This window comes from Pinus tabuliformis, chromosome 8 (assembly GCF_031772625.1).
Source record: "Pinus tabuliformis cultivar Carrire ecotype Pingquan chromosome 8, CPIR1, whole genome shotgun sequence".
Lineage (NCBI taxonomy): Eukaryota > Viridiplantae > Streptophyta > Pinopsida > Pinales > Pinaceae > Pinus > Pinus tabuliformis.
The window spans coordinates 1,042,485,419-1,042,498,392 of NC_142294.1; the positions used below are offsets into that span (position 1 = coordinate 1,042,485,419).

A 12,974-nucleotide genomic window follows, 5' to 3' on the forward strand; every position below is an offset into this window, starting at 1 on the left:
TTAAATGTGTTAATTCATGACTATGAAGGCTGTCAATTGTAATTTTCTCCTTCTCGAAGAGCCTCTCTAGCATTATTTTGAAGGTATTACAATTTTCTGGGGTCAAAAAAATTCTGCCCTGTGGGAGATTTTGCTGGACATGCTGAATTTTTGACTCTAATGGTTTCTTTCCAATTCAAGAGAAACATAAATAAATTGGCTTGTGATCTGATTTCAAGTCCCACAACTGATCTCCAATCAAAACTTCGTCCATTTTCTCACACAAACCATGCGAGCAAATTACATAATATACCACAATTGCCCCAATGTAAGTATTACAAGTGAAATTACCGGACTTTGCCCATCTAGTCAAGCAATTACAAATGACTAAATCAAAGGCCCCTCATAGCGTAAGCAATTGTTCACCAAAGAGATTGCAGCTCTTGTCATCTGAAATTCTTTCCCACTGAGGATTACTTTCTTCTGTAAGCCAAATAGGGTCACAATCATCTTTACAACAACGAATGCTAGTTTGCTCACTTGCAGTCCTAGCATTGATCACCTACTATAAGGACTTCACCTAGCTACGAATATGTTGCAATACTCGCTTTTAACGTTGAAAATGGATCTTTGTGGTCGAGCCCTCTACCTTTGTAGATTTTTGAAACTTGCGACGCAAAATAGCATGTTGCAATTTTGATGTGGTTTCCATTTTTTGATATTTTAAACCAAATGAATTGCTTATTTGAGTCTTCTTTTTCTAACTGAATGAGACAACCTTCTTTCTCCCTTACTAAAACCATGATACCCTGTGCCCTTTGCCATTCCCTGTTGCCTTGTTCCACACTGCCATCTTCCAGTATCCTTCAAACAGAGGTGTCTTGCACCCTTCATGCTTGTGTGGGTGTCCCCCCTCTTGAAGATAAGAGGCATCAAGGACACCTTCATGGGCATCTTGCCCTTGGGTATAGGGATAATTGTATGGGTGCATCTCCTTTATGGAACAGAGGGGTATAGGCTACTTGTCGATGATCATGAGTGTTTTAAGGAGCAACTACGTGGACAGTAGTGTCCACTATTGGGCGTTGCGATGGAGAGTAGCGTCCACTATTGGGCATCACTGTGCAGAGTAGCACCCTATACGAGGCTCTCACGAGGAATGATGCCCATGCACTATATGAAGGAGGTGTCGTGGGTGCTAGTACAATAATAATATTGCGGTGTTGTGAGCAACCAATAAGCCACCGAACTAATTTGAAAAAAATAGAGCAAAATAATTGTATTTTCTCCACATATTATCTCTGCAACACGTTCACCCAGCCTTCAACATTTTATTCAAAAAGTGGAGATTTGCATGTCGCTGCAAAATTGTGTAATACATTAATAATCACATTCCTATGTTTAACTGTCTTCTTGATATATCTTCCACTGAGAAAGAAGTGGCGGCAAGCTTGTAATGAAAGTGTCGAGAACTTACACAAATGTAGGGACAGTGAACAATATCCATCAATGCAACAAATTTACTTTTCTAAGCTATGTATTTCAACAAAACATGTTATTCTACGAATAAAGATATATATAAATTTCCTTGATATTATTAAATTCAAGACAATTCAATGGAGGAGTCACGACATTTTTCATAACTTTCAATTTAGGCATCGACATCAACTTCCATGAAAAATGGAAATCTCTATGAAGAGCAGTCCTTCAAGAAAAACAGGCCTTCAAATTCTTCCTTGGAAAGGTTGCAGTTCGAATAAAGCAGTGAAAATATTCAGAGTTCGCTTAGTTTCAGCCTAGACTCAACTCTATGGTTTGGCAATATTTCCTATGAGAGATTGCCTTTTCTACTTCCTAATTTCCAAAATATGCCTCATCAATTTTGTACTATCTTGATCCTTGACATAGAGCACCTTCACATATATGATGTCAGAATTCTTCATCAACAGGAGTCAGGTTTATTTTAAACTTTTGCTTTCCCTTGGTTACTCTCTGTCAAAATTACAAAAGAATGAGTTAGTTCCATAATCTTGCGTAGAAAATAATGCAGCCACATGTGCATGTGCAGATACGGGCAAATACATGCACAGACACAGACTCACAAATGCATGCCCTATCTTCAATCTAAACCTAGCTCCCTTGCAAACTTTTATGGTATTCATTTCGAACCCATTGGTGTAACCAGAACATAATACAGTTGTACCAAGTTCCTCCAGCAATTCCTTTCTGCTCCTAAAATGCCAATAATTTCAGATGCAAAATTGATGGCTTTGATTTTGCAATAATTTTTGTTGCATTCTTTTATATCTACACCTCCATAAAATTTCTGGTTTGATAAGAAAATGAAACTTACTGCAATCGCCATAAGCTCCTCGAGTAACTCCTCCAAATTCTGAAGTGGCTGCAAAAGTTTAAAAATAACGATTCGATACCAATAAACATTATAACAAATAATGAAGATTTGCATAATAATATACTATTGAGGATGCATGTATTATGAGTGAACACGCAAAAAATGATACATCTCCTATAAGAATAACAGATTGTTACAAAAATTCCCAAAGAAACATGTGCCGCTTCATGGAAATGAAAATGAACTTATGCCTCATGGTTTTGCTAAAATACGAAGAGTGAATGAAACCAGAAAATCCATTAATTTTATGTTCATCTACTATTCCGCCAATGTGCTCATCATTGAAATAATTAAGGCATGCATACTGAATTTACCCACTGTGTTGGGCCGTCAACTGGAGCTTCAAGTGGATTATCATGTACCTGGCAAGACAATTGCAGTTATAAGAATCTAAATCTGAAAAATAGATTATGAAAATAAATTAGTTCTCTTAGAGTGTTCTAAATTCTTGTTGCATGGGAACACCATAAATGGCCAGACTCGCTTTCCTTGGTTGCATTTCTAAAGCAATTTTGGTACCATTCTCTTAGGATTATCTCCCCTAGTTCTAACAACATATATGCCCATGATATGACTTTAAAGCACGGAACAAGATGGCAGTTAGTGATCATTGATTAGCATAATTTACAACTAGAAGGAATCAAAGAAAACAGTAGCCTGAAAACAACTTTACAAGAAACTACATGTAGTCATCTCATGCTTCAATTTCAAAGCATATTAACAAGTTACAGACATGTTGAAGAAAATGATTTTCAAGCTTTACCGATGATACAAAATATTTCTACATCTGTCTAGAGCAATATGTGGTTTATCTATAACAATGAAACTGAGAAATATTTTGCAGATTATACAGTTGGCCAAGGTTGCTGGGAACAGGAGTGCAAAGTGCCAATTTCCAAGAAACTCTAGGGAAGCGTCTTTTATACACTATATATATATTTTTAAATACATTTTGATACATATATGTTGAAAACAACCTGCAAAATGGTGAATTAGTTGCAAGAAATATGAAAACATAGATTTTTGTAGTAGATTGATGATAATCATTAAAGCATCAATCATTTAATATTTATTATAGTTTTTTGATAGCAAACGTACACAAATTACATCAATCCTTTACCAGTTATAACCTTGTCATCAAATGATTAACCATAATATCAACCTTTAAGTTTCAATAGATAACATTTGTCGTCAACAATTTATTATAGTTTGTTGATAGCAAATGTACACAAATTACCATTAGGACAATTTTGAAGTAAAAAATGAGCCTCTAAATAAAAACTATACTAACAAAATTAACTTTAAAAGAACCTATAGGATTCAAGATGATGATGTCATCCATAAGGAAAAATATTTTGTAGGGAAATGATATATATATATATATATATATTTTTTAAATTGTATTTCTAGCTTATTTTCTTATAGGTTTACTTAAATGTCAGGTGTAAACACCTGTTGTATGCAAAATTAAATTCCACATCCAAAGAGAATCCATTTTACATACATCTAAGTAGACCCACATCGAAAAAATTGAAAATAAATAATAAAAAAACGTGTTGAATTTCAATATATAACATTTATCATCAACAAACTATTATAGTTTGTTGATAGCAAATGTACACAAGTTACCATTAGGGGAATTTTGATGTAAAAAATGAGCTTCAAAATAAAAATTATACTAACAAAATCAACTTTAAAATAACCAATAGGAATCAAGATGATGATGCTATCTCCAAGGTAAAATATTTTGGAGAGAAAAGAAAAAACCCAATTTTTTTAATTGTATTTCTAGCTTATCTCTTTATAGGTTTACTCAAAAGCGTAGACACCCATTGGATGCGAAATTAAATTCCACATCCAACGAGTCCCATTTTGCATGGTTTTAACATTAAAGAAACTTTGAGATAAAAAATGAGACTCAAAACAAAAATATACAATAAAAACCAACTTTATAAGAACCAATAAGATTCAGTGTGATGATGTCAAACATGTGGGATGATTCACCCTTTTTTGAATAAAAAAGTAAAAAGATAATAAAATAAAAAACTATTTTTTCAACTGGTATTTTCAACCTATCTTCCTACGATTTATTCAAATTTCAAGCAGGAACACTTGTTGGATGTGAAATTTAATTTTGCATCCAAGGAGTACCCATGTGGCATACTTTTGATAGACCATACTACACGAAAAATGTGAAATACACGGATCACGTTTTTCCATGTATTTCACATTTTTCATGTAGTATGGTCGATTGAAAAATGTGAAATAAATGAAAAAACGTGATTGCAATCACGATTTTTCATGTATTTCACATTTTTCTAGTATGGTCCATCGAAAGTATGCAATGTGGGCACCCCTTGGCTGCAAAATTAAATTCTGCATCCAACAAGTGCTCCTGCTCGGATGTCAAGTTTTTCATGTATTTCACATTTTTCGTGTAGTATGGTCCATCAAAAGTATGCAATGTGGATACTCGTTGGATGAAAAATTAAATTTCATATCCAACGAGTGCTCCTCAGTGTTGTGAAAATCGCAATAAAATGAAAAAATCGCGATAATTAAACGAAAAAATCGCCGGATTTTTTTGGGTTGATTTCTATTGAAAAAATTGTGATTTTATGAAAAAATTGCAATAAAAATGAAAAAATCGCAATAAAAACTTAAAAAATCGCCGGGGGTCGCGACAACATAGTTTTATAACGTTTTTTGGATTTTTTCATGCAAATTTTTTTGAAAGAAACAAATAATTTTTGAGTGGGGCAGCTTAATGATCAAGTCTAGGCCCTAATATGGATACGCTATTCATGGTAATGTTAAATTCTTAAAGTAAAAGTGACATTCTTCTTAATCTTCATTTTCATCCTTTTACTTAAATTTTTAACATTACCATGAAATGACTCAGGATGTTTGAGAGTGCTTCCAGCCTCATTGGATTTCATATGGAGAAAGTAGAATTTTAGATTTCATTTAAAATCCAACAGACTTATCAGTTTTTCAGGATTGGGAGATTGTAATGTTTCCAGGTGACACCACCTGCCCGGGCTACCCCTGCCACCAGTAGACGACGTGGTCTACCTCCTATAGCTCCTACTTCTAGTTCTTTAGCTTCTAGAGCACATCAGAACCCACTGCCATCTCCACCAGCACAGGCACCAGCATCTACATCTAGAGGGAAAGGGAAAGCTGTGGCATTTTCTCGCAAGAGGGGCAGAGGAAATCAATAGGATTAGACTTTCATTTTATTGTATATGACATTATGACATGATGAGATACATTATCATATTTTTTGTTGATATTTTGAGGCTGAGTTGGGACTCAAGAGTCAGGACTTACTATTCAGGACATGATTCAATGTTATGTGTGATTTTAGCGCTAGAAATGATTATATATTAGTTTTTTTTATCATATTTATGTGTCAATGTATTTATTTTATGTTGTAGATGGTTTAGATATTAAAAAATTAAAAAAAAAAAAATATTTTTGTACCAAACGATTTTTTCCGATAATTTTCCGATAATTTCGATTTTTTCTGATTTTTTCCTCGTGCCGATTTATTCCCGATAACGATTAATGCAACATTGGTGCTCCTGCTCGAAAGTCACATTTCTTCATGTATTTCACATTTTTCGTGTAGTATGGTCCATTGAAATTATGCAACTTGGGTACTCCTTTGATGCAAAATCAAATTCTGCATCCAAAGAGTGCTCTCATTCGAAATTTGAGTAAAATCATAGGGAGATAAGTTGAAAAACATTTTTTTCTTTCATTTTTCCCTCCAAAACTTGATTAGTTAATCTGATTTTATTTTATTATTTCCACTGTTATTTTATAATATTCCTTATGAGACGCATTTTAGACCTCAATTTTTCTAATGGTAGACCCACATCGAAAAAAATTAAAAATACATGGAAGAAGTGTGTTTCAACACATTTTTTTCATGTATTTCAATTTTTTTCTAGATGTGCGTCTACTCAGAAGTATGCAGAGTAGAGTGGGTACTTGTTAGATATGGAATTCAATTCCGCATCCAATGGGTGTCTACACTTGACATTTGAGTAAACAATATAAGGAAATACACTGAAAATACACTAAAAATAGTAGTTTTATTTTTAATAATTTTATTATTATTATTATTATTTTAACTGTTATTTTATTATTTCTCCTAGGAGACCCATTTTAGACCTCAATTTTCCCCTAATGATCAATTCCCTAGCAGTTATAACATTGTCATCAAATGATTAACTATAACATCAACCTTCAATTTTCAATAGATAACATTTGTCATCAACAAACTATAATATATAACATTAACCATGAGATTCAGCCATGACATTATGACCAAAGGAATGCAATATGTAGTCAACAGTTCAAACTTCAGCATTAAACTGTCATGTAATGTTTACAAAATAGGCCATCATAAAGAGAAAACAATAACCCTGAGTTCTAAAATCAAGACTAAACAAAAAAAGACAAATAATTATTAATCAACAAAAAAATTTACATAAGGGGGAAGAGGCATAGCATATATATAACCTCTCTAGCCTTATCTCAACATGCCATGTGTCCTTGATCGACAACTCAAGGATAATCACCATGACAAGGATGTGACAAGGCCTACCTATCACCTAGGAAATACAACAGATCTAGAAATGACTTTATTATTCTAGAACTAATACATTCTAGAATAACTTTATTTATCTAGAAAAACTAATTATCTAAATAAACTTTAGGATTAGGTGGTTAACATTCCCCCTTTGATCCTTAAGTTTATTTTTACAAATGTTGAGTTCTTCTCAAAACTTGAACTTTATTTTTCCTAATGGTTTAGTGAAAATATCATAAATTTGATCTTTGGATGGACAATTCTTCCTTAATAATGTTGTTGTTGATGAGAGCCCTGATGAAGTGATACTTAGTGTCCACATGCTTGGTTTTGTTATGAAAAATTGAATTCTTGGCCATACTGATTGTTGATTGATTATCAATGAATAATGTAGTTGGTGATTGCTAAACATTACCAAGATCCTGCAAGATTCGACGTAGCCAAACGATTTCACATGTTGCTTCTCAAGCTGACGTATTATGCTTATGCTTTTATAACTCCAAGAAACTGTTGTTGAACCCATGTTCATTAAATAACCTGATGTTGATGTTCTGCCATTAATATCGCCTGCAAAATATGCATTTGAATATGCGACAAGTGTAAAGTTATGGTTCTTCTTGTAGAGAAGTCCAAAATTTCTTTTTCCCTATATGTATCTGAGGACACTTTTAGCTGCATTCTAGTGACTTTCTCTAGGTTCCTGCATAAATCTAGAAAGAATACCTAGTGCATAAGACAAATCTCTATGAGTGGTAGTCAAGTAGGTGAGATTCCCAATCAACTGTCGATAGATAGTACTATTTTATAATCCCCCCCTTCAAATTTTGACAGTTTGTGATTTTGTTCCTATTACCCACCAAAAGTGGGTACCCCTATTGAGAAATCAATTTGACTGTAAATTAGGGTAGATTTCTCTTCTTTGATAATTGTTTGTGAATGTTGTTGGCTTCTTATTAATGTTTATTATGTTCTCTTCATCAAAAAATTACCAAATGTACAAAACATGAAGATCACAAGAAACAAGAACACAGGATATGGGCTCAAAGCCAGGGTGAAAACCCCAAAAAATTATTTTCTTATAAAATCATATTAAAGTGAGATATCCAAGACCCATGACCATAAAAAGATTGCAACCCTCAAGATACCAAGTCAAGCCCTTCTTTCACATAGCAAAACCATTAACAACAAGATACCAACAATAGGTATGACATTAGGAACAAACTTTCGACAAAAGACGTGTCAAGGTAGAACTTCCACAAATCCGAGCTCAAGAAAGAATTCTTCTTTACTTGTCGATTTCATACTTCGGCCTTCCTTTCTTTGTTGTCCTTTTCGGCAATAGTTTAGACCAAATCATGCGAATTTCTTGTGTACAAATAAGCTCAATTCACCCTCTATTATACCATCCAGAGGGGTTCGAATAGAGATGTCTTCTAGGGCAAGGCCGAATTGGCATCTAAAGGCAATTTTCACCCAAAATTACATATTTGATTTTTTTTTTCCACGCTATAAATAAGCCTTTGACTTTGACCAATACAAATAATAATGAGCATGAAGAACATGCTTAAATAAAATAATAGTTGACTTGAGCATGAAACCCATGCTTGAAAAATAAAATTCTTTTTTCTTCTTTTTGTTTTTACATAAAATATACAATGACATAAGTACAAAGATAATTATGAAGACCAAACCTAGTTACATTTTCCAACACTCCCTCTTAACTAGGGAGGTATTCATAATTACATAATTGGTACAAGGATACTCTCAAATTAAAATATTCTCATAAGAAGAGTCAAATTGATAAGCCATCATCAAATATCAACATCATGACTAGCATTGTCAAATTGCAATATAGTAAGGCATTGATTTGACAAGCTCTAACTCTCTACAATATTAGAGCACAATGCTACAAGGCATACATATGGACACCACCATAACCGCCTCTCAAGGCACATACCCCATCTAGATGTTCACCAGGTATGTCCTTCGAGGACTATTCTTATCTTGGATTCTCAATCCTCAAATAATATTGGTCCTCTTCGACTACTCTTATCTTGGATTCCCAATCCTCAAAGAATATTGGTCCTTTTCGACTACTCTTATCTTGGATTCCCAATCCTCAAAGAATATTAGTCCTCTTCGACTACTCTTATCTTGGATACCTTGTCTAATCCCTAAAGAGTGTCAACCCACAAGACTACTTCTATCTTGGATTATGAAACCTTAGGAAGTATCTGTCCTAGATGCTTATCAAATCCTCCTTTCTCCCTACCAATGCCTTCACTAGACGTACAACTATTAGTCCTAGCCTAGTGCATGACACATGGAGAATACAATGTTCTCTATCACACCCTCTCAACCAGGGAGGAAATCCTTACTCCTCAACCTGGGAGACATAACCAAAATCCTTAGCTGGTATCATACTTCATCAATACATCAACTACTTGTTCTTCCGTGGAGATATAATTGTAGCTGCAGGGCTCCTTTCTCACATTACATCATACCTGAGCTTCGACCTTCTTGGATGTCAAACATTTTACAGAGCTAAATTCTTTCACATTTTATCTTTATGATAAGATTTCTTAGCTCCTAACAACATCACACCATATCAAACTTTGACCTTTCTAGAGCTTGTCAATAATCAAACAATTTTATCATCAACTGGTTCATCTATCATCTTCAAGAAGTCAAACTTCATCACAGTTGCTAGCACATGCCTTCCATCTTTGCATAACAATAGTTGGTTTTCATGTTCTTCCAAGTCATCATCAATGTCATCCACTCAATCCATGTGCTCCCAAAGTGAATCAAACAGTAGCTGGTATATTATAATCAAACAAGTTATCTTTTCAACCTCTTCATATACTTCTACAATAAGTTCATTCAGGAAGCCAAATCATATCCCAACATTATCAAAGTTGCCAAATCACAAAAACCTCTAGTCAAGATGTGGAATTCTTCATAATCTAACTGCTTGCTCCCTTTGAGGTCATCATTCCTTCATATTACAACAGAGTTCTACTTTACGCTCTTTAGCTTTAAATCATCCAATAATGTGTTCCTTGAATGAACCATTCAACAAGCTTCAATATTGTGTTCATCAGGGTCTTTACAACTCCCTCTTTCCAATTGAGGTGAGTGAACTTCTTGTCCTCTAATCGGCTTCCCTGATAAACAATTCCCTTCTTCATCTTCATGCTTGTTCCATGTTATTTTACTTCTTCTTTTTGCTAGTTAGGCTTTAGATGAATCTTGTCTTGCAACCTATATGAAAGAACAAAAAGGCAAAGTACAAGAATGAAATAATAGTAGTAATAACAAAAATGTAGGATACTTATCCTTTTGAAGAGGGTTAGCTCCTTCTTAATTTTGGACTTGTTCACCACCCTTGTCTCCATATCATCATGATGTCATACCTATCAAACTCAAAAGACAGATTCTTTTTATAGAAACAATTAGTTAGGGTTTCTTTTTTCTAGGGTTTTCCAATCCATGTCTCAACTAGGGTTTACAAGCCCTAGATATCAAAAACCTTCAAGATGTTACCGATCGTAAGATATACAAATCCTAGATTCTTTACAGTCATCAAGATATACCATGCAAAGCTTCTATAGGTATGTTGCAAAACCCTCATGCCTTCTAAATAATTGGAGTGTTATCATATCAACAATTATATGTTACTGTCTATATCTATGTAGACCCTTTATCTTTTAAATGACCATCATGAGCTACAGAATATGACACATACCATGAAATGCACACAACAATTAGACATACCTCTGCAACTTTACCTTACCTCTTCTTTTCAGAGATCTGATCCTTTGTCTTATCTTCAATTGTCAACTCTCTCTAACAAAAGATGCCTCAACTTCTCCAACTATATAACCTTTGTTGAACTGTTAGCTTTAGCATTAGTTGATATGTATTGACTTCATCCAAGACTGCTTCTTATATTTGTAACGCAAGGATGAGCTTCATAATTCTTTTGGCCCATTTGTGCTCCAAGTACTTTTTAGATTCTAGTGATAATTTTAAGTTCCTTCTAAATGGGTCAGTTTCATGATAAAATTCAACCTCCTTATATGTATAAGAAGTCTCATGGATACTTGTCACACTTCACAATCTGCCATTATCGTACACTCTAGTTGTACACCATAGATATGACGATGTTTTATCATACATCTACATCACTGTTATTGTGAGAACCTTTTGTCACTATCACTGTCATACAATGAAGTCACTGTCTTACTAGGGTTACTGGAAAACTGTATTGGATCACTGTCATCATAGCGATACAACTTGGTTATCATAAGAGTTTATGTTATACATGACTTTCTAGACTTTTCATATATCTCTATCACCTAACTCATTCATGTTACGATTGTTGTATCAATCATTGTCTAATTGCAAGGTTACATGCCAGCTTTCAAAAAATGAAAGTTATGTAATATCATTGAACCTCAATGTCACTTTGATCCACAAATGTGAGAGCCACAAAGATAGTGGAGAGGTCACTCTTGCATCATTTGAATCATATTAATATGTTGTCACATGTAATATGAATCACTGTCGAGTGATTGCCATATAAAGAATACGAGTGAGCAATGCCTCATAGAAAATGTGAGTTCATTAAAGAGCGATGTGAGTCCATTTGTTATAGATATGATGCCACTGTCGTGTGATGACAGAGTGATGTCACTAAGTATAAGGCGATACCATTGTAGTGTGATATCTTTGTAATGTAAGAGTGCCACATAGCAATGTCATAGAGATGATGCCACTGTTGTTGTGTCTTAAAGTTAACACCACAATAGATTCTATGATGCTCTTGTAGATGCGATATTGCCACTATGTATATGTTAAAATATGCAATTGTGGTCAAATTCCACTTTGGACAACTCATTTGATAGAGATAATGATTACAATGAATTCCTCTTTTCGAGAGGACCAAAATCTACCTAAAGATCACTCCAATCGGATAAGGGAAAGTGTGCTTATGAGAAAAGCCCACGTGCATATTTGATAAGGTCAGCCCTAAAGCAAAGTGGACACCCTTGGAAGGCTATAAATACAAGTGACCTCTACCTCATTTGGACATCATCATGAGATACTCTTCTATCTTGGTTTTTGACTCGCACATGCCTGAGGCTTGTCCATGGAGGAACTGGTTCGCTCGAAGATTGTTGAGAAATCTAGGGCATTAGCATTACGTGATTTCTCTTCAATTAGTGACTGCTTGTGAATGCTTTTTACTTCTTTAGATTATGATCTTATTCTCCTTAGATTATTAGTGTTCTTCTTCATTAAACAGTAACCAATGCATGAACATAAATGGACAAGAGACATAGAATGTAGGCTATCAGCTAGGGCCAAAACCTCTCACTCTTGGAGAGGAAAACCTGCACAAATTCTTCTCATAGAGATTCCAATTGACGAATACCAAGACCAAGACCCTTGCCCTATTAGCCACTCCAAGACCAAGACACCAGTTCTCTAGATAGTCAACCTTCTACTTGACTCCTCTTCCACTTCGGTCTTCTTTGCTTATCAACACGAACTGAGATCATCTCCTATCGAACTATAGTGACATGGAAACTCATCACTGTCATAACACCATACTGTGAACACCGAATTTATGTGGCTTCATTATAACACTGATATGTGGCTTCCAGAAATATGAACTTCATGATTGTAATGCTATCGAACTCCTTGACTGTGATTATATCCGAGCTCCTTGACTCCTTACTGTCCCTTGAAAAGTCCTTGTATTCCCTCTATCATAAAAGACCTTCGCTGCCCCTTCAATACCTTCTCCGAGCTTGTCTTCTGTGATCCGAATCTCAGAGAATCTGAGCTTCTGAACTGTGATCACCCTTAAAGATATCCTCGCTGTCCCTGAACTTCTTCACTGTAATTATCATCCGAAATTACAGAGATATATGCAAATTCTCTGTTGTCCGCAATGTGAATACCCTAGCC

General features: G+C 34.6%; 1 protein-coding gene across 3 annotated transcripts in view; it reads right to left on the reverse strand.

Moving 5' to 3' along the window:
- Nucleotides 1-1,554: 1,554 nt before the first annotated feature.
- LOC149238917 (2-dehydro-3-deoxyphosphooctonate aldolase 1-like) overlaps nt 1,555-12,974 on the reverse strand; it is a 459,022-nt gene continuing 447,602 nt past the window's right edge. For 2 of the 3 annotated variants that reach the window (XM_089373239.1, XM_089373238.1), the window contains 3 exons: nt 2,707-2,754; nt 2,333-2,380; nt 1,555-1,971 (listed from right to left, as the gene is read on the reverse strand). In XM_089373239.1, coding sequence (XP_089229365.1) covers nt 1,909-1,971; nt 2,333-2,380; nt 2,707-2,754 — 159 coding nt within the window. In that variant the 3' untranslated portion in view covers nt 1,555-1,908. The remainder of the gene's footprint in view (nt 1,972-2,332; nt 2,381-2,706; nt 2,755-12,974) is intronic. The other variant, XM_089373240.1, reaches the window with a different exon arrangement.